The following is a 23,273-nucleotide window of genomic DNA, read 5'->3' as shown; positions in this document are numbered from 1 at the left end:
TAGCCAACACCTCATTCAGAGGAGGATTCTTCCTTTCCTCCTACATGCAGTAGTCCAACCACCACTGAAGAAACCCACCCTGGGTACATCAGTTCCATCCAACTAGCACCCAGCATCAAACTTCCTGTTCCTGGCCAAGCTCATAGAGAAGCCACTACAAGCTCATCTACCCAAAGCTAATGTTCTAGACCTGGCACCATCTGGATTCAGTCCAAGACACGGAATTGGAACTGCTTTAGTAGCACCAATGGACAATCTCCTGTTGTCAATGGATAGAGGACAGACATCCATTCTCATCCTCGGGAACCTCTCTGCAGTGTTTGGCACTATTTCCTAGACTTTTCAGTTGTCTCTCTCTGGTTAGTTTCTCACACTAAGTCCATCACCATGGCATCTGAACTGCTACTTCTTGCTTGTGCTCCAGGAGGCAGCCCAGTTTTCAGTCTGAAAATCTAGCGACTCCAGAGAGGAGGGCCAATTAGCACACAGTATTGCAGCAGCTCCCTGCAGAAGTCCAACTAGCCCACGCTATCGCATAACCTGTGTGTTGTTTACAGTAAATATAATAAATGTGAGGGCTGGAGAACAGTAGGGGAGAGGGTAGCAGATTTTCACATCATCAGGAGGGAAATAGACTTTTAAAAAGCCAGTTGTGTCTGTGCACAACAATGAAGCTTTATGTCTATATAAACTGACAAGTCAAATTGTACTCCTGAGCCCAATTCCCACCATCAGCACCATTTTACTGTGATTGCTTGCCTCCTGCCTCTGCAGCCTTAATGGCTCTGTCTGCCAAGATGGGCAGTCAGTCTGATGAAAATAAACATTAGCTGAATGGCTTGGTAATTAGCTTATCTCTCATTCATATATATATATGTGTGTGTGTGTGTGTGCAGATGCACACATATATATTCACACACACACACACCTGTACAAACACACACACACACACACACATCTGTAGTTCTGTCTGCAAGAGATGGATCGATTCTTTTGCTCATTAACTATGTATTTAACAATTGTAAATTTACAGTTATTTTTTGAAGCCCACGGGTTAACGCTGCTACAGGAAAGCACTGCATTGTGGTGCTCAAATCAAGCCTTAAAGTGGAAAGGAATCAGACAATACTGGTTATGATATTTAAACAAAACCAAATTGTATGTAATTATCCTGACACTGTATCAATCTAAATATTCCCTTGTCAATGATTTGATAACTAGCTCCTTTCCGAAGCTGAAAAGCAGTCCTATTTATCCATATATACTCAGTAGCTCAACATGCCTGCAATCCTTCCTCTTGTAGGATATCCTTTATAGTATCCAAGCTGAACAAAATCCAGCAAAGCCTATACATATTTCCCCTGCAGCCTGCACTCTATGGCCCTGATCTGTAATCAGATCTGCATGGACCATTGTGGGTCCTGACTGGTGAGGGATCTACATGGACCCAGCAGCCCAAACACATGGATCCAATTGCAGCACCAGAGCCTGGAAGAGCAGTGTGTTATGCAGAGAAGAATGAGTTTTTTAAAAAACATACTAGTAGAATGAGAAGCCATATTCCAGAATTATTCTTCCCAGAATTATTTTGTACATCTGCCTTTCCTAGATGAGTGCCCCTTAAAGCAGGATACTGAAGGTGCAGAATCTGACTATGTTTTCTTTACCAATGAATATTTTATCTACCATTTTAAACACACTAGATGCAGTATTAATTCATGACACTGAGATTTGTCTCTAATAAATGCAGTCACATTTTTTGTTATCTCTAACTGAAACTCTAATTTAGAGTGTTGTCCTTGTGAGTCTACAGAGAGCCTGAGACAAGAGCTCTGAGAGATGGAAACATCTCAATGAGGTGTTTCCTAGGACGCCTTAGAGATGACAATTTAAACATTCCCACTCTGAACTGTTTGCTGATCACTTCAGCAGAAATATCCAGCGAACAAAGGAAATTTTCAAAGATGTTCAAATTCCAATGGAAAACTGGAGGCCCAAAAACAACTAGAAGTCTTGTGGCACCTTAAAGACTAACAAATTTATTAATGCATAAGTTTTCGTGGGTTATGACCCACTTCTTCAGATGTATAGAGTGAAAATTACAGTAGGCAGCATAAATATACAGCACAAGAAAAGATGGGAGTTGCCTTACCAAGTGGGGGGCCAATGATTCAGTCAGGGTGGATGTGTCCCATTCCCAACAGCTGACAAGAAGGTGTGAAAGTCAACAGAGTAAAAATTACTTTTTGTAGTGCTAACAATGCCAATTCCATCAGGCCCAAAGGTTCCCTGACCACTCTCCTTATGCAGTTATGCACTGTGAATTCAAAAACCTGCAGCATATTGAAAACTGGAAACGTGGTGACAATGCTTATTATTAGAACTTGCCAGAAAAAAACATTGTTAATGAACAAGAGACTGTCGGTCTCTTACAGACCAGAACAATATGTTTCCCCCACAAAATAATCTCACTTTCAAATTTTTTGACCAAAAAAGTTTGGGTTTTTCCTCAAGATTTTTTGAGACAAAATAAAGTGAAAAATTTCAAAAGCACATTTTGAAACAAACATTAGTATTTCAAAAATGTCATGAGGAAACCTTTTGTTTCAACTAAAAAAGGGTCATTATTTCATTTTGATTTTTGGAAACCAAATAAATTCAATGTCTATTTTCAGTTTCTGGATAGTTGGAGTTTTCGCTCACACTCTCCTTTTTTTACTTCCCCCTCTTTTTTTCCAACAATAAAACAGTTGGGGAACAGTGAGCAGGTGTGTGAAAGTGGGGTGGAGGGAGGAAAATCCCATTTTCACATTTATTTACCGTTTTCCACCTCGAAAAACTGGAATACAAGAAGGTATGCAGTATAGAATACAATGGCTGGAAGCTGAAGCTAGACAAATTCAAACCACAAGTAAGGCATGAATTCTTAACCATGAGAATAATTAACCACTGGAAAAATTTACCAAGGGTTGGGATGGATTCTCCATTACTGACAATTTTAAAATCACGGTTTTTTCCAAAAGATCTGCTGTAGGAATTGTTTTGGGGAAGTTCTGTGGCTTGTGTGATGCAGGACATAGGTCCCAATGCTGTGGGTGCGCTGTGGCAGGAGCACCCACGGAAAAAAAAAGTTTGCTTAGCACCCACCAGTCACAGCTGTTTGGTGGCTCAGGGAGGGGATTGGGGGACGGCGGAGAGCAGTAAGCAGCAGGCAGGTGGGGGCCTTGGGGAAGGGGTGTTGTGGGGATAGGAAGAAGTGGACTGAGGGCGGGGCCTCAGGGAAGGGGCGGAGTGAGGGCGAGGCCTCAGGGGAGGGGGCGGGGCAGGGATGGGAAGAGGTGGAATGAGGGCGGGGCCTTGAGGAAAGGTGCAGAATGGGGGCGAGGCCTCAGGGCGGAGCAGGGGTGGAGCACCCTCAAGTTAAAATAAAAGTCAGTGCCTATGATACAGGAAGTCAGACTAGATGATGACACTGGTCCCTTCTGGCCTTGGAATCTATGGAAGATGCGGGGGCAGAGGGAGGGGAAAATATCCACTTTTCACACTTAAGTTTTTGTTATTCTTTTCCCATTGGAAAAACTAATGACCTTGAGCCTGCAGTCACTGGTAAATGAATCTTAGGCGAGATCTATTTGTCCCTAAGTCAAGTCAGAACATTGTGGGCAGTGAAAGATTCCCCACCCTGCCCCGCTCATAAGCCTCCACCTTGCTCTGTTGTTGGCCACAAGGCTGCCAGCTAGAATCAGCTTTGGTGGTGATTTTGATTGTGTGGACACTCGTCCCTGGAAAGCGAGCAGTGAGATATTGTTCCCCACTTCGACTCAAGCGGTTGGCCAAATCCAGAGTGTTGTGGGTTGTTCCAGTTAGGAGGAAAAACTGATGAGAGAGCCAAGTATTTTCTTTGATGCAATCTTGTTTATTTACAAAGAATGTACCAAGTCCCCTTTCCTTGAGCCCAGGAGGAGTCAAACAACAGGAGACAGTCTCTGCTTACAGCTCCAAGTGTCTTGAGCGACTACTAGAAGACCCCTTTGTAAGCTTCTCTCAGGGTCACGTGCAGTGCTTGTCCAGGGCGTGTCGGTCTCTGACTCTTACTTCCCACGCACACACTGCCCACTAGCCTGGGGGGAAGCAAGTGGCAATGTCAGCCCAGCGCGAGAGGGAGGGCTGAGGAGAGCAGCTCGTGCCAGGCCAGTTGTGCGTGGGCAGGTGGCAGGGGTCCTCAGGCTGGCCCCGTGAGCAGGGGAGAGAGGGGCATCTCAGGCCAGCCCTGCGGGCAGGTGGGGGGTGAGGGCCCTTGGGCCAGCCCCATGGGTGGATGCGCTCACGCTGGAGAGAGAGTGGGGGCTTGGGCCGGCCCCATGCGGTGTCCTGTTTTCCCTTTGGGAAAATATGGTCACCCTAATGAGGCATAGGCTAGGCCTCTGTCCCCACTATTAGTAGTCCTGATGGGACTCCCAGGGGTGAAGAATAGTGAGACACTGCTTGTAATGGAGCCTATTATTGCAAATTAAAATGAATCAGCTCTATCAGTTGCAGCTGGTTCCAAATTGCCAGTGCTTCCCCTCACTCCTATTATTTTTCTGTTAAACTAATTACTTTGTATTGACTTTCTTCAGTGGGGAAAAAACACCTGCCAAAACGATCTGCTGTACGGTACCCTGGGCTTCAGTCTCGGTTTACTTTGGGAGTACCGAACAGTTGTCACCTCAAACCCCAGCAATAGCATGAGAGGCAATATTGCATTGTAAGGCCATGCAAATATAATGCCAACAGACTCCAGTTGTCAACAGGTGGAATTGAACCGGGGACCTCTGGAGCTTAGTGCATGAGCCTCTACTGCATGAGCCAAAAGCCAACTGGCTGTAGACCAGACTAATTTTCTCTCTCTCTTTAAGTGGTATCGGTGCCACTAGATGGGACAGAGCCCCACCCCAGGAGGTGTGTAGGTTACACAAACACTGCAGTGTAAAGAAAAAAAAGGTCTGGCTTCAGAGAAATGAGAAGTGCAGCGGCTGAGTGGTTCAGGTACTCCACTGCAATCCAGAAGAGGTACGTGTGAGTCCTACTCAATCTCACAGTGAAAGGCCACTGGAAAATGGATACCAGATCCATTGGGATAGGGCAGGCAAAGGTGGTCACATCGCTCCCTTGCGTACAGTTGGCTATGAAACCAAGGAGCCTTAACTGCACCAGCCCAATGAGCCATTGGCTCCGGGAAACTTTGACTTTGGAATGAGTTTTAAGTGAAAACTTCAGTTACTTAGTTTTCTTCTCATCTCATCAATTTCAGGGAATCTAAATAGGATACTCTTCTCCCCACCAACATTAACGCATCAAAAGTGGAATAGGCCTGAGGACAATCTTACCTTTAGGGAACTAAAATATACAAGCAGCACCCGAGCTACTGAGTAATTCCAAGAACAGGCAAATTAAACAGCCTTGGAGATCATGTTAGCACTGTTCTTGTCTTTGTGACTAACTTGCTTGCCAATGACTTGTTGTCAAGGACAGGAAATGGCAAATACTCTAAAAGGCAAACAAAGCCTATATCCTGGGGGGGAGAGGGTAAGAGCTCTTTTGCACTGATCAAATCAAAGCACTCGTCTCCATTACAATAAAGCCTAAATGTGAGCAAGGGCTTCAAGCTAACATTTTGTACCTTTAAGGGAAAGACTGTGGAAACCTCGGAGCCAGGCTGCTCGAGCAGAACCAAGTCAGCAAAGGGTGAGAAGCAATAAAAGCAGTGATGGAATTGAGAGAGACAGATGGGCCACAGGGCCATTAGACTGCATGATGATATGTAAAATGCCAAATGTACATTTCCTTCCAGACAAATTCTAGGTATTAAAGGCAGGTATGTGATCATGAAGAATAGCTGTTTTAATACAGAGCCTTCTAATGACATCTAATTTGTTTCCACACTCAGGATGATTCCCTTTGACATCTCCAGAGCTGATGGAAGGAAGATTTCAGTAAAATAAGTGACTGTTAATCAGACCTGGGTATGATGTTTATCCTGCCTATCTATTTCCCATTGAGCTATTGAGTTAAGATGCGTTGTGTATACAATACACAGAAAGTAGAGTAAGGTCTTAGAGGTTTCATATGTTGGATTGGCTAATATCGTGCAAGCTCTGAAAGGGCAGAAAATATCACAGGCAGTGGAGTTTCCATCAAGGGAAATACATATGATGCTAAGATGTGGCATTCCATTTCCCTATTGAAAAATGTGTCCGTTTTGGCTTATGGAGGTTGGATGCACGTAAGAAATATGCAAATATGTTGCCAGCCACTTTGCTACTGCACTCAGGATAAGGATTTCAAAATATGAGACCATTACAGCATGATAGGATAAACCTCATGGTCCACTGAGAACACGATGAGTAGCATTAGTAGAAGTGGAAGCAATCTCACCTATTATACATTCATACATTAGATAATATAGGAAAATACCAGAATATTAGGCCCTCACTACATTACATATTCCAAGACCAGAACTGGAAATGCTAAAATACCAGGAGAAAGGATCTTCTCACAGTGTTTACAGCTAGGCCCACAAATCTCAGGAGAGCCTCTTTCCCTTGCGATTTCCAGATGATTTGATTTTCAGTCTTCAATTCTGTTGGTTCAAGTAGAATGAATAATTTGGATATTCTTCAGAGAGAGATGCACTCAGCTGAACTGAACTCCTCACTCGAACTATTGAGCTTTCCACAGCCCTAACCACCACCATCTGTGACAGGGACATGACATGAATACCACGCACCCTAGTAATAAATTGCTGCATGGCCAAGTACACTAAGAGGACTTCTGCTTCAGTCTCCTCAGATGGATGTATCCTGCATAACCACGTGCAGCTCAGTTTGCTGAACTGACTCATTCTGCTCAATTCTCGGCATGATCCCAAGCCACATGAGGCAAAGGACCAACCTGTGCTCATCGGCTAGTGGAAGAGTCAGGAAATGCCTTGCTACTCAGAAGGGGAATGATTTTTTGAAGAATTATTTTGGCAAGACCAGAATGAAGTTCACAGCCTACGGGAAGAAGACAGTTCCACCAAAGTGAAAGTAGAGAAGTAGGCAGTGGGAGGGAAATAGAGCTCTTTTGCCCTCTAGTGCACCAATTCACTACATTCTGTCCTATCTCACCCCCATGGGCTTGCACAAGATGTAAACGAGGAAGAACTTGGCCCTTAGAGAGTTTAGAATATAGCAGATTGATCTACCAACAGGCAGCAGTATGTTGCCATAAGGTAGTGTATAACCCCGAGGAATGGATTTAGAAACAGCTTATTAACTCTGCATGCTGTTAATTTTCATGGCGAGACCAATCCAATGCCCACTGACATTGTTGGGAGTCTTCCCATTTACTTCAGTGGGCACTGAATCAGGTCTTAAATAACTTTCCTTGAACAGTAAAATGGGAAGCTACTTTCAGGAGGTTCTGCAACTGTGCGCTTTTAATGAGTCCTCCACTGGGCTTTATACATAATGAGGCAGCAAAAGAGCTTCTGTCAGCACTTCAGTACCTAGATGTGTTACAGTCAAAGCTACAACAAACCACTCACTGGAGACCTTAACTCTAGGCTTGTTTGGCTAAGCTCGCGGATTCACCATTGACCTCCAGTGCGGCCTGGTTGAAAAGGAAGCTAGAACGCTGTGGAGTCTTATGCTTAGCTGCTTCCTTCATCCTCCGGAATGGCAAATGAACACTACAAGGTGTTCCTGTGCTGCTGAAATGATTTAATGTAATGTGCTGAATGAGATCAGCAAGTCAAAATATCTTTCCCGAAGTGATTCTCTTGCTGTCTGTCTGACTCTCAGAGGGAGGAGAACAACAGATGGTGCAACCGGAATACTGCTGCTGCTTTAAACGTTTTACAAAATCTCCAAGTCATGGACTAATTCAGACTTTAGTTTTGATGAGGTACAATGCAGCAGGCTCAGCAGCAGCACCAGCCCAGCCCTTTAACTTAGGTGCATTTGATCCCAAAGAGCATCTGGGGATTGGAGTCTCAGTGGCTCTTTTGTTTTTGTGTTCCCCTTTATTCATCATGTTTGCATTTCTCACCAGGCTAGGCAAGGAGCTTCTGTCTAGACAGAGACTAGAAACTTGAGCGTGGGGGAGAATAAGCCCAGTTACAGACACAGAACTGTTCACCTGAAATTAATTGATCTAAATATGGTTTGCATTGGTAGTAACTGTTTACGGAAATAGGATGGTGGTCTCAGTCCAATTACTGAGGATAGAGTGAGAGCACCCAGGGTTCTTCATCCCCAAACACATCACTAGGTGCTAAATGACACCATTTCTAGCAGTGCTGGTAGATACTAAGGATCTCATTGACAGGTAGACTGAGTTTCATTCACTCCTCTAGAGAGGTCTCCTTCAAAAAAGGCTGAGTCACCCATTGGATGGACAATGCCGGCATGTCTCCAGTCACCAAGGCTGTCAATCCAACATCAACGTTCATTAATAATGATGGTAACACAAGCCTGTTTTTTTCTGTTGTCTATGCACAGCAATGAAGAGCCCCACACCCACCGCAGTAAGAGAGTTATCACCCTCAACCTAAGGCAGGATGATTATTTTTATTATAGTAACAGCTAGTGGCTTCAGCTGAGATCAGGGCCCCATTGTGTTAGAGTTTCTACAAACACATAGTGCTCCTTAATCGAGGTGCTCTGAGAGTGGAGACACATTTCAGGATAATGTCTTCAAGGTCTTTAATACACTGACCTCTGATAGCTACATAGTGCTCACGCTCATTGTATCAACACAGAACGTAGCTCTTTGGTAGACTTTATCCATTCATGCACAACTGAATCAATCTGTCGTGTCATACTTTCGCAACAGAAAAGAACCGATCCTCTATTGCAAAGCAGATATTCCTTGACAAAAACACCCTTACATTCCTTGATGGATAAATATAAAGATCTCATTCGCTTTTAAATCAAATGAAAGAAATACAGATGACAATATGCACGTGTTTTGATTAAAGCCTTTTCCTAATAGCTATCCAGATCTTCCACGGCAGTTCCAATCTTCAAGAAACAATAGAATTCATTGAGAAGAATGCTTCAAGATTGATACGAAATGGGTATAAACCAAGAGTAAAATATAAAGGACCTGATCCTGTAATTGCTTTAGGAAAGAAACTTAACAGTCACGTGTAAGTTGTCTGCAGGGTTGGGCTCCAAATAATTTCAGGAAAACGGGAGGATTAAAAAAACCATACCTTTAGCCTTTACTGTGACAAAGGCTATGGTGGTTCATTAGCAGTCCCCAGGAAATAAACAAATCCCAGGGAGTCTCACTGCAGAGACAGAGGGAAAGCGTATTCCAAATCTAGTAGGTTTTTTCATTTCTAATGATTCTATAAATATTTAAAAGTAATCAAGCAGAGGCATCTGAAGTATGCACTAAGATATGTATGCCTAGATCAAGTGACTTATTGGAGGAAACATGTCAGGAAAGGCATTTTGGGATTGGATGTTTTTCTTTCTCTCTCTTCTTTTGTAATTAAGTTTTCCAATACTGAACCATTAAGAAAGTATAAATATGCACCAAGAACAAGAGGCATCATCCAACACAGCCTGTTGGTCAATCCCATAAAAACATACCAAGCAATAAAGACACTGTTGCAATTCAGGGCAATTGCACCTGTATTCTCCCTCCATGGACAAGCCAGGGCACCCACTCTAGGTTCCTAGCTCCTCAGCCATCCCCCGTCTTGGGTAGAGACATACAACTCTCTCTGGCTCCTGACTCCAAGCCACACAGTTCCCTGCCTTCACTGTGAGTTTTACAGTAAGTCAAACTGCTTCAGCAGGCCTGCTTTGCTTTCTCCTCAGGGGCTATAAACAGTGTAATTGCCCACAGTTAATCCACCACACAATTTTTCTAAGCAAGCACATTTATTCTGAAGATAAAAGCATTTAGGAGAAAACGTACTGCATGCATGCTAATAGCTTTCCACATGTCCCTCCATCCCCAACTCCAGTCATCGCTTTGGCAGATGATCCATCCTTCAACCTACCAAGGGGTTTTCTGTGGTTACAAGTCCATAAGAACTGTTAGCTGAGAACGGACACTCCTGTAAATCTGAGAGTTCCTCGTTTATACAGTTTGTGCCTTTGATCTTGGAACTCTGGGAACAGCAAACAATTGTCCTCCCTGCAGGGCGTAGATTCAAAGGGCTGGGTTTGGGCATAACCAGAGGCAGAGGGGATGGCGTAAAATTGCATTGACCTTCTCCTAGCGATTTCCCAGAGACTCCACTTCACTCTATTGTCCTAACAGTTCATTGTCTGCCACATTGTCCAATATAGTCCTTTGATCACCCAGACCCACAATATTACAGAACCTTTGCATTTAATACACTGGACTCCAAAGATACTTAAACCTAATTCAGTCAAATCTCCCAAAGTACAGGGAATTCCATCTGTCACAGACACATTATTTTCTACCTTTAAATATTCCCCTTATGCCTCAACATAGTGTCAGAAGACAGAATTTCTGAGCCTCACACCCAAATGCAGGATAAATAGGATTTACCTAAGGGGGCTCAACCTATTGAAGTCCTGATTCCCATTCCTCTGCTCAAACCATTACTCAACAACAGGGCTATTCATTCCCAAGACAACCCGGGGTAGGAGGAGTGGGGGGAAATATCAAGAGGATGCAGCTCCTTTCCAACATCTTGTCTCCAGAAATCCTAGTGACTGATGCTCTACATCTGGGCATGTTCTTCACTTGTCAAAGAGTGAAGAGTGTCATGGGACTTGCCAGCAATCTACCGAGCATAAACAGATGACAACGTGTCACAGTCTGGAAGGCTCTAAACCAGTTAAATTTCTTCGGAGATTTGCGTTAGCTTGTGTTGAACCAAAGCTGTGATCAGGACTTTGCAGAGAATCCAACACAATAGTTACAGAGCATTTGCTTATCTTGCAGTGCGGCTGGGTTTGGTGTATGTCCCTGTCAAAATGCTTTGTGACAAGTAGGCTGAGCAGCACGTATACACAGGCTATATGTGAATGGGGCTTTGGGGCAATTACAGAATAGTGTCTATGTTTGCAATCCAAAATATAGCTCCTTTGATCAGCCTCCCTCATGTAAACTAATCCACACATACAGCCAAGATACTGATTGACCTCAGACTATGTTCCAGGGGAGTTGGGATCTGAAGAACACTCCCACCAGGGGCGGCTCTAGACCCCAGCGCGCCAAGCAGGCGCTTGGGGCGGCCGTTTCCCGGGGGGGCGGCATTTGGCTCCGGTGGAGCTCCTGCCGCAGGCATGCCGGCAGGAGCTCAACCGGAGCCGCGGGAAGAGGGGACCCGCCGCGGGACCGGGGAAGGGCGGCGCAGCGCTCCGCGCTGCTTGGGGCAGCCCGATTTCTAGAGCCGCCCCTGACTCCCACAGCCTTATCTCACTGGTTAGCAGTCAACCTGTTACAGAGCTGCAGCCTGCCGATACAGAGTGATCTGCTGACCTGTCGAAGATCCACACATGGATCTTCCTGACAAACTGATACATCCTTTTGTGACAACATGAGGTTCTGCTACAGTACTGGTCAGTTTCAACCCCTTCCCCCCCGAAACTACACACCTTCAATAGCCAGCTTTCGTGTTTAAATATTGTGATAATTTCTGGTTCCCCAACACCCAAAAAATACCAGAAAGATTTCATCCACTGCTCTTACAGTAATGTATTGCTTAACAAAACAAAACAAAAACAGCAGAATTTTGTCTTAAACTACTTAAGCTGGGTCTAAATGACAATTTTTTGGGACGATACAGTCTAACTTCATACAGTTTAAAGGTTTGAAATCCAGACTTAACTGTAGTTATTGAAAAACATATGTGGCTAATTATCAGTATTTGAACAACTCTGGGGTTTAAATTCATCCTCAAAAGGATATATAGGTCCATTTAAAGCCAGATTGCTGTCTGATTTTTCTTTTTGTTCACTATTGCTCCAAACACCACCCACATCTGCTATAACTGAAAGCAATGAGAAAGAAATATCTTGTTTCTTTGTTTACTTTTTTCCATTTGACAGCACTTAGCGCATAGTCTGCTTCACTGCGCTTTACCTGTGTGTATGGGTTTTACATGCAGCGACGGGGAAAGAAAAGTATGTTTAAAAATTGGAAAATGTCACTGTAAAACAAAACTAAAAAAGGCAGAGGAACTCGGGGACTGGTGTGGTATCTAAAACTATTTTTAACACATTTTTTAAATATTGATTGGATTTCAAGTTGCTGATATTCCTTCAATCACAGCAGTACACAAGTACTGCCATAATGAACTCATTTGGTCTACTTGTGCATCGTTGGTTACTTGTGCTTTCCAGGGTCAGGACCCCCATCCATCCCATAACTCTCACATACACATTACTGCCAAAGCTAATATTTCACTGCCATAATCATTTTACATAGTCATAACATTTAGAGATGATCCAAAACACGGTATAACATTTTTCATTTCAGAATGTGTAAATAACATTCTATAGGGAAGCATCATCATAGGCACATCACAAAGGGGAAAAAAGTGCAACAGCAGAAAAATATGATGAATTCTTCCTAAAACAGATGGCGTGGTGTTGAAAAAAGTTGACATTAATAATTTCCAGGAAGGAATAAAGTTTGTACATTTAAGTGTGTTGATTAGAATTGTCATTTAACTCATTCAGATTGTTATCAGCTGGGGAAAGTGGTAATGCCCAATACAAATGTTCATTTAAAAAAAATCAGTAATTACATGAAAATGTAATTGATTATGGCTCCAATCCTGCAATCAGAGCCACGTGCATTTGTATAGCAAAGACACACACATCTATTCTGCTTAATTTTGATCTCTAGGGCTGAACTATGGGCTTGCCTGGTTGTGTGGCCCCTGGAGCAGGCCAGGAGGCAGACAGTGACTCTGAGATTGGTAATCAGCCTGCTGGGTTTCTTCTTGCCCTGAGAGGGAAGTACACTGCACCACGTCTATGGCCAAGGAAAGCTATTTTCCTCACAGTGCTGGCGCAGCTATGCTGACCCGTGTGTTGGGGCATGGTGCAAAATGCTGCCCATTCCCCACCCTGGCCTTCCCACTCCTGCTTTTATGCATGAGGGACAGAATGTGAGAAGAACAGGAGTACTTGTGGCACCTTAGGCCTGGTCTACACTAGGGGGGGATCGATCTAAGATATGCAACTTCAGCTACGAGATACGCAACTTCCTGGCTCCCATTGGCCCGGAGCCAGTGGGAGCCGCGATCGGCCAGACCTGCAGATGGGGCAGGTAAACAAACCGGCCCGGCCCGCCAGGGGCTTTCCCTATACAAGTGGCGACCCCTGTTTGAGAAACCCTGGCGTAGCTGAAGTCGACGCATCTTAGATCGACTTAGATTGACTTACTTCGTGTCCTCAGGGCATGGGATCAACGGCCGCCACTCCCCCGTCGACTCCGCTTCTACCTCTTGCCCTGGTGGAGTTCCGGAGTCGACGGGGACAAGACGCAATACATCGATCCCCGATAGATCGATCACTACCTGCCATACCCTTAGAGACTAACAAATTTATTTGAGCATAAGCTTTCATGGGCTACAGCCCACTTCATCGGACGCATAGACTGGAACATATTGTGAGAAATATATATACACACAGAGAACATGAAAAGGTGGAAGTAGCATGTGAGACTGTATCTTCCTCTGTACAACTACGCACAGCAAGGGTAGCTCACATGAACTTAAGGGGTCGCCCAACACTTCTTTACAGCCCTATGTATTGCATAAATTGCTCCTTGGCTTGCAAGAAAATCCATACACTATCCTGTTTGCTGTTCTGTAATCACCAGTTTATTTGCCAGCAGTTTAAAAATTCAAATTTGGTGGCATTCACTTTAAATAATGCCACTTTATCTAGGGCAAGACCTGGCTCATTAAGTTGATTAAACTGACACTCACTTTGGTCTAGCAATAAGATCTTTGAATGAGACCTACCTCATCATAGACACTGTCATTTCTGCTGAAGTCGCCAACCTTCCTTGGAAGTACATGGACATGAACGTGCTGAAAATTCAAAAACAACAAACAATGGTGATTATCATGATAAATTTTGTAGGCTGACAGTGATGTTTTCCTGACATCCTATTACTACACACTGGCTCCCACGCTATTATTATCAGAGGAAAAAAATGTTACCCTGTTCTATAACTGTACTGCAAATCTTCGGAGACTACGGAAGATGAAAAACATGAGAAAGCAACTTTGTTGTAATGTGAGCTTTTGAGTGAAATGCCAGAAAGTTTAGGAATTATTCCGAGTTGTCAGTCTGAGTTGTATTTAGCCAGCACTTTGAAATGACAGCATATCTTAACGCTGACTGTTGTGACTTTGAAACTGACAGGAATAAGAATTTGCCAACTTCGGATTGCATTAGAAGGTAGATAGCAGGTGTAAGCCGGGGGCTGCAGGGTCAGGGTTACATTGTGTTGGCTCGGCAGTGTTCTGAGAAGACTACGGGATAAAGGAAATTCTCCTCAGACTCTGCTGTCAAACCACACAGCTGTTCAGGTAGCAATGGTATTGTCGGGAGGACACATGGGGATGTACAGAATGCCTAACAGCATGTATTTTGCAAGACTAAAAAAAGATAAATTAAAGTTTTGCTTTTACAACATCTTCCAAGAAAGTGGAACTTGAATGTTGCTGGTACAATCTGTGGCGGAGGGCCCTGGTGGCATAAAACCCACTGAAAGTCCAGGTTCTGGGAGTGCAAAGGGCTCACAACTCTTATGAGGAAGAAGAGTTAAGGGACGAGTACAGCCAGAACGGGCGTGTGGAAATGAAGGAGCCCACTGATGTCAATGGGAGTCTTTCCATTGTCTTCAATGGACAAGGGATCAGGCCCCAAAGTTCCCTCCATATTCGGCAGAACCCCGGCATTGGTAGCTGCAAGAGCACCACCCTCCATCAAAAGCATCTCTTCCTTGTTAGCTGCCTCCAAGAGGTGTGATGTACTGTTGACATCAACAGCTCAGCTAAGATTGGCCCTGTTATTCTATGGAGAGAGAGGGGCTGTATTTAATCATGAACTCCGGGGAAAGATGGATAAATAAATAATTTCAAATAATGAAACGGGGATAAAATTCAAACAGGTGAACCCTCATCTTTTAATAATTATTACTGCTAAGAATCCTCACACCTGAGCTTGTGCAGAGTTTAAGACTAAGCTTGTGCAGAGCTTAAGACTAAGCTTGTGCATGACTAGCCTGGCGAACAGCAAACCAGGCTATTGCAGCGTATTTCAGCATCCGAGAAGAAGTGCTAAGGTGAATGTACACGCAGCCCAACTGAGAGAGACTCCTACAGGATTGAAGCCTTTTGCCAGCTGGCTCTAAATTCAACAACGAAGCCTATCACAGATACTGCTACTACTGGGGCAAACAAATAGGTAATTGAGTCCCAAAGTTCAAATATGCCTCTGGATGAGCTAGAGAAGTAGGGGGAGAGGGGCAGAGAGCGAGAGATTTAAAGTCCAGCTGCAGCAGCCTGTGCATCTGTGGCCACAGCAGTAAACCTCACAATCTCTCTCAGCTATCTCTACAGCACCCATCAGAGTGGTATCTGAGCCTATACTAGAAATTATATCACAGCCATGGGATATTGAGCATTTATATAATGCTTTCCAGTTTGAGCCTTTAACAGCTTCTCTCCTCTCCCCCAGCCCAGTGGGTAGCTAAGTATCGCTATCCGTTCACAGTGGGGACCCTCGGATACAGCCGCCCAAACGCCTTCCTGGTGTAACTTCACTGCAGTTTATCCCCGTTTCACTTTTGTCCCTGACTCCCTTCTTAGCATTAGACAAGTCATGTCAGTCAGTCTGGCCCAACTCTATCTTGGATTCAGCCCCATTGGCTGCAGCAGCAGCTGGGCCAGGGAAGTTCCTGTGACGTGTACAAAGGAAGATTCAGGAGCTGGAGGCAGCCATTCTCAGCAGAGAGCTGTCCTCCGTGGGCTCCCCTGCCAGCAGAGACGCCACATGAAGAGCATCAGGCCAAACTCCCCTTCGCAAAGGCTTTTCCAGGCTGGATGAAGGGGGCTACAAAATGGCAAGATGGCTTTGCTTTCTCTTTTCCCTGCTCTCTCTCTTTTCGTAACCCATCCCTGAATACAACCCTTCAATTTGTCATTGGGGAGGGAGAGCAAAGGGTCCTAGTTAGACTAGGATTTAGCTGGTGATGGTCCTGCTTTGAGCAGGGGGTTGGACTAGACGATCTCCCGAGGTCTCTTCCAATGCTATGATTGTACAAAGCCTCATACTCAGTGCCTAGATAGAGTCAAGCTGGGGGCATCAGAAACAGCCCTGAGTGCTTTGTGCAAAGTGTTATCTGGATTTTGCCCCGGTATCACTTGCTGAGTTGCAAATCAACCCCCACTGATGAACCGCAGAACACATGGCTCAAGTGCAGATTGAGCCCAAAAATCAAAATAATTTTGCCTGTTTGTTTGGTAGGAAATTTACACACTGCGATACGGTGTTAGCTTCAGTCCATAAAAAGCTTTTGCTCACTGGAATAGAGAGAAATTACAGAAAAAGTTTCAGTTAGCAAGGTAGTCTGAATACCTCTCCCTTTTTAACTAGACTGACCTAGAGAAAGCTGAGGCATACTCTATTGTTTATGCTGAAGAAAAATAATAATCAGGTTACAGCTGAAGATGCTTTTTGTAGGTTAAAAACTGTGTTTTTTGAGTAATACATCAGTGATAGTGTACTGATAGTGGATTATACTAATATATCATGAAAGCGATAGTGCTGGTATGATGTATTAGTGTAATACATCATCTGGGCATCATTGCTCTGATGATCTATTGCTCAAAACCGAACTGCAAGCTGAAAGTTGCTCATTGGTACCACTGGGCCTTCAATTTTACATTTGGAAAATTAAGGATTTTCAAGAAAAAGAAGAGAATGGAGCTTAAAGGTTGTGCTGGAAATTTCACCAGACCAGAAAGCTTTTGGGGTGCTTCTTCGTTTTTAAATGTACACTATATTCTGTAAATAACCTGCCATTCAGTTTCTCTCCTTCTGGAACACAGGTCTTGATAGTTCCCTGACACTGGAATGTTTGAATGCATTTCTGTCCATTTGTCTATAGCCTTAGATCAGCTAGCTAGTGGTAGACAAAGACAAACAGAGCTATTTTTAATAGTTGTTTTCATTTCTGTGGGAAAGTGTCCCAAGGTATATTTGGGATAGGTACTATATATGACAGACACAGACAAGCTGGGCAATTCAAGTAGGAACATGATCCAACCCCTACTGAAGTCAATGGGAAGGCGCCTATTGATTTCAATGGACTTGGACTCAGGCTCTTAGACTGAAAAAAGCAGTAAGATACAATGCACGCTGACTTGCACTGTAAATGTTTCCTAATGTGACCCTCTATCCAGGAAGGCTGCCTGCGATTAGAATGAAAAAGGAGAAACACAAAAGATATACCAATTGTATTAAAAAAAAACAACCCCTGCCCATGTTTATACCAGCATCTGGGCCACTTAAAAACAGTAGGACAATTGCATGGTTCGTTCCCCTTTACTATTTGCATTATGTTTTTATGGAACGCGATCTGTTGTAGAACAAACTCTAACTACCCTATTTAAAAACCAAGAGGGATGCTTTTCGGATGAGGTAACCACGACCAAGTAAGAAAGCAGGTGCTTTGACTGCAGATATCCCAGATACCTTTTTGGTAATTAATGTGCCCCACCCTTGTTTGGAAGGACCACAAGCAGCGAAGAGAGCAGGTCACTCTCTAGATCCCACACCCTTCAACTGTCAGCCCTGCCCCACTCCACCGAACAGCTTTCAACCTCTGCTGAGCTGCATTTCCTTTTTCTTAAAGAGCGCTCTTTGGTTTCCCATTATTTTGATACAACAATCCATGGTACTGACATCAGGACAGAGATGTGTGAACTTGCACCTGCAGTGCTTTGTGTGTTTAGCCACTGGTTTTGTTTCCGTTCGGATTTGGCACGTTCCAAACACCAGTGTGTGCCAGTCACAGAAGAAATCCTCCAAATGCTCTTTTTTACGACCTTCAGAAAGTAATGCCTTTTAGACTGCAAGCTCTCTAGGGCAGGGACTGCCCCCTCTCACCTTCGAAAGGTCCGACCACAGTTTAAGTGCTCCCTCAATATGAAGAATGATCAATAAACACCAATTGCTAATGGGGAGATTGATCAGGCTGCACGACAGGAAGCAGTGACAGCCCCATCACTTGACAACCCAGAATGCCCTGCAAGAAGTAAGCTTGCATGGGCCAGGGAACTGACTAGATCCAGCAGATCTTTGCCATCTCCAACATTTGTGTTTCAATGAAGGAATCTTAGGCTCAGGACTATGCAAAATTTTCAATGTGACTTTGGAAGTGGCAGGTTGCCTAGGTCATTCAAGAGTGCACTAATCTCTCTAATATTGAAATCTGGCAAAGAGGCAGGCATTTGTGGGAATTATACCTCTAAAGAATTATACCAGTGAGCGTGAGCTGCAAAATACTTGCAAAAATCTTAGCCAAGAAAACTGGAGCCTGTTTTCCTAGAGATAATCCATCCTGCTCAGGTGAGTTTTGTTTTAATATTATAGGCCATGCACAGAGTGATGCCTATAGCTAAGGTGATATACATATATAGAGAGTGAATCATGTTTGAATAGCCGATCAGTCCCCTTGCACTAGTTATAGAAATGTCTGTTGATAGGCTAGGAATAGCTTGCAGAAATGGATGTTGAAGGTGATTTTGGCAACAGATGGAATGGCAACAGACAGGTGTTGAATCAGCCATCATTAACATATGGCACCGTGAAGGATATAGAAGATCCTGTACTATTTTATTACTATTGTGTGTGCCGTTTGCCTGGTTGTTATACTGCTTGTTTCAGGGTTACAAGGATAACTTCCAACAGGAAAGGAAACAATAGCCCAGCTAAGAGTTTGTCAGCACTGATCTGGGGCTATTAACTGTAACCACCACTGGTGGGATGAATAAACTGGTTCAGGAGGCCCAGGACAAGGAACCGGGGGCCCTGAAGACAGCGAGGGAAACACAAGGGTGGCACGGGGCAGACTGTCCCCTCACACCCAGAAGTGGGGGTGTCTGGATGAGCTAAGCCTATCTAAATTTCGGTAAAACAAAGTGTGAGAGGTAATAGCCTTTATTGGACCAACTTCCGTTGGTGAGAGAGACAAGCTTTCGAGCCCCACAGAGCTGTGAAGCTGGGAATACCTTTCCCAGACGTGAAGAAGAGCTCCGTGGGGCTCGAAAGCTCGTTTCTTTCACCAACAGAAACTGGACCAATAAAGGCTATTACCTCGCCCACCGCCTCTCTCTAATATCCTGGGACTGACATGGCTACAACTACACAGCATATAGGTTAGACAACTGCTCACAGGCCCTCTATGGTTTTAATCCTTTTCTCTTGTTACGCTTTGATTCCTTCTAGTTTGTCTCACTGTATTCTCACATTGGTCACAAGCCCCAAAGGGATGTCTTACAGGGCATCCAGATCCACTCAGGCCTGCTCTGCAATCATAGCTGGTATAAAGGGTTTGCAGTCAAGGAGCCAGTCTGGAGTGAGAGAAAGGTGAGATTCCACGGAGAGAGGTGAAGGCTCAGAGCCTGTCACCTGTGCAGACTGCACTTGTGGGGGAGGTGTCAGAGGTACGGCCAGCTCTGCTCTGTGACAAGCATTACAACCTTCCTGGCAGATAAAGGCACTGATCAGGACAAGCCACTTTCCCACTTGTTACCGAGCTGTGCTCTGCGACCGGCGGCGATATGCCCCAGGCACAACGTTGCAATCAAAGGGACCGTGGTTGGGAAAAGAGCAGAGTTTTGCTGACCGCACTTTCTTGTTTGCTTGAGAACTTCTGCCGTCCATTCCAAAGACACTGGATTTTACAGGAGAAAAAGCTTCTCGTGACAAGATTCACAGCAAGAATTCCAGAATAATATCCAGCCTCTGAGTAAGACTGAGAGTGGGTGACAAAGGGTAACATACACACTACTTAGATAGCAATATGAAAAATAGGACAATTCTCCCTTCTTGTAAATTGGTCTTCCCATATCACATCCATTTGTTATTCTTGATTAACTACTTGATTAGTTGGCCTGTAACAAAAGCACTCTGTAAAAGAAAGGTCTGAACACCTGTAGGTAGTTAGTTACTAGAAAAAGCTCTCTCTACTGGCCCATAAAGATATGTAGCATTATCTGTAAGTTAGTAGGTTCAATAAAGTTGTTGTTGTTGTTATGCAATGCAAACAACTTCAAAGGTGCAGCCCTTCCCATTCATCAGTTTCTAGCAAGCCCCACCTAGGCAGGTCTAGAGACCAGGCATCTACAAATTCTTGGTTTGTCTTGGTTTCCATCTAGCTGGTATGGAGAGCCCCCTCCCAAGTTCTCGCTAACCCCACACCTCCTACAGAGGCTTCCCTGGTTCCTCTGCCTGGGAGCACTGGAGAGCTTTCACCAAGCTGCCTTCTTCTCAGCAAGATCCTTGAACCCTCACTGGCTGCCCTTGTATTCCCCAGCAGACCTGGGTCCTGGTCACAGGCTCCCATCACAGAGGGCCGGCACTGAGAGGCAGAATCAGCACTAGCGGCTCACCTGTAACAGGAGGTTACAGGCATGGGTTGCAGGGAGGACAGTGGTGCTTTTAGCAGTGAGAGAGTGCTGGGGAGAAAGGGAAAGCTTGGAGGGGAAGATACTGAGTCTAGTATTGGTCATTTAGGTGTAAGATGATGGTGAGACATGCAGGAGATGTCAGAGATGCGGGGGGATTGGATTAAGGGAGACAGGCTGGGAGCTGAAAGATTGAGTCATCCAAACAGAGATGGCAGCTGAAGCTTTGTGAGCGGATGGGATCACCTAGAGACAGGGTGCAGAGACAGAAGAGGACCAGGGAAACAGCCCTGTGGGAGAATGGGGGAGGATCTCCAGGCAACTCCCATGATGCTTTTGCTTTTTCCTTGCTTCCAAGGGCTAAGCTGCAGGGTTGTACTCAGACAAGTAACCCGAGCAGCCACTCACACTGCTGTGGCCACACCGCTAGTTTTAGCACGCTAGCTAGATCAGCACTAACGTGCGTGTACATCTGCCCGAACTGGGAATGCCACCTCCCAGTGCCAGCCTAGCCAGACCCTTAGTGAAGTATATTTTCAAACAGCTCCCACTGAGAGATTTACCAACTTAGAGATCCAGTGTCCTCAGTAAACGACTTATCTGCCGACGACTAGGAAATGTTACAAAGAGGAGCTGTGGGTGGGCCGGAACAAAGACCTCTGACACCATAATGATAGGAATGGAAGGGAAAACTATGCAAGAACCTTTTCAAACCCACTCAAGAGCTGAGGTTAAAACTTATACAGCACAGGGGAACGTTGAGCGTTTACTGGAGGGCAGCCAAAAAGCAGGAAACCTGGCATGAATCATGATAATTAGCCCATGCAGCAGCACCGTTTGCGTCAATGTGGGTCCTATGGCACTGTCTTTCTGAGAGGTAACGAGGGACTGAGTGAAAGTGAACCAGGCCTGCAGCACTGCCACTGAGCTGAAAGCAGACTCCTTGCCCCCTCACCCATGGCCCGAGGCTCAGCACTTGGGAACAACTCTGTGGAAGTCAACGAAGTTCCACTGCCGTAAAGCTGGGACGAGAGGAGAATCTGGCCCATGGATTCTTGCCATCTACCTCTCACCTCTCTGCATGAGCCATCCTATTGCCATTCTGTCTCTGCAAGCTCTGGGAACTATTCTAGGATCATTTAAACAATCCAGAAGATAAGGCTGGGCCTGGGAATCAGGCACTCAACTACCACAGAATCTGGTTATTTAATTCCCTTCAGATCTTTTCAAAATCCCTGCTTCCGGGGGCAGAGCCTCTCCTTTCGATGGGCTGCAATCCGGAGCCCTGCAGCAGCACTCCCCTTAGCTCAACGCCCTGGGTGAGGAGGGAAGGGTTTGGCCCAATGAGAGGTATGTCCTTGTGTTAACTCTCCCGCCTGTGCATGCAGAGTGAACAACTGTGCCCTTTATGTGAGCAAGGGCTGCAGCCAAAGGACATTGATCTCAGCAGGTTTCCCTCCCCATCAGAGCCAGAGAATGCAGGGGCTGTCTGGCCTGTCATTCAGCTCCTTTGTGCCACTACAGGGGTGCAAAGGGGCCGGATTCTGGCTGCAAATACCCAGCACAGAATGTTCAACAGAGGGGGAAGTCCCTGCCGGTGCATCTGAGCTGGGTCTAAGCCCTGCACCTCTGTGTCCCCAGGAGCCGTTTTCAGAATTGTTAGGGCCAGGGGCTTGCCAAGCCAATTCCTGGCCACATCCTGCATGGTGCCAATTGGAGCTGTGGTACAGCCCTGCCCTGTTGTGTTTACTTTGTTGTCAAGCAGTAATAACGCTGTAGTATTTACATAGTATCTTCCACCCAAGGATCTCAAACCATTCTCCAAATAGCAGTGAATTGAAAACCTTGCTGCACCCATGTGAAACATCGTCTCCATTTTACAGATAAGGCACAGAAAGGTGAAGTGACTTGCCCAAGGTCCCATAGGAAGCCTGTGGCAGACTCCAGGACAGATCCTGGATCACCTGGCTCTCAGTTCTATCCCTTGCCCTAGATCAGCCTTTCTCCTTAATATCCGTATTTGCCGCAAAGCATTGGATGCAAATTTAAACTGTGACTGCATATTCCCCCCCAGTCTTTACTTATGCCGTGATGAATGCATATTGCCTTAACACTTGCCATACACATAATTACAGTTCTTTAATTTGCTTCAATAACATGTATTATAATAAACATTTACTGCTCCACGAATAAACATTGAAATGAAGCTCCTAATGGGGGTTATGTGTTTCGAAGCCATTCATGGCATCGGTAAAGTCTCTCTCTACACTTAATGAAAGCCATTTCCATAATCTGTGCATTATTGCTTAAGCCTCCCTTTAGGAATATTTTACAAAGTAAAATTTCTGTGAAATATTATCAGCCCAAAGAGAAAATGTTAAGAGGATTATCAAATTGTCCTGTTAAAGGGACAGCGCATGCTTTCATGTCCCTCCAGAGATGCTAACACACTAATTATGGGGAATGTGCTAGCTAATTATCTCACTGGTCCAGTGCATTATGACTGTGCTTTTCACTTCAGAGACCTCATTTAATGAAAAGAATGGGAGCCCTCTAAAAGGTCAGATACAAAGGGCAATAAAATGCTAATTTATTT

General features: G+C 44.8%; 1 protein-coding gene across 41 annotated transcripts in view; it reads right to left on the bottom strand.

The window, feature by feature from the left end:
• Nucleotides 1–23,273, bottom strand: part of FHIT (fragile histidine triad diadenosine triphosphatase) — a 997,853-nt gene that overhangs the window by 122,895 nt on the left and 851,685 nt on the right. For 40 of the 41 annotated variants that reach the window (XM_039481728.1, XM_039481723.1, XM_039481722.1 and 37 more), the window contains one exon: nucleotides 13,997–14,065. The exons of the other annotated variant lie outside the window; for it this stretch is intronic. In XM_039481728.1, the coding sequence (XP_039337662.1) occupies nucleotides 13,997–14,065 (69 nt within the window). The remainder of the gene's footprint in view (nucleotides 1–13,996; nucleotides 14,066–23,273) is intronic. 41 annotated transcript variants of the gene reach the window in all.

Source organism: Mauremys reevesii, linkage group 7 (genome assembly GCF_016161935.1).
Source record: "Mauremys reevesii isolate NIE-2019 linkage group 7, ASM1616193v1, whole genome shotgun sequence".
Lineage (NCBI taxonomy): Eukaryota > Metazoa > Chordata > Testudines > Geoemydidae > Mauremys > Mauremys reevesii.
The sequence above is the reverse complement of the archived record's forward strand: the minus strand, read 5'-3'. Positions and strand labels throughout refer to the sequence as shown.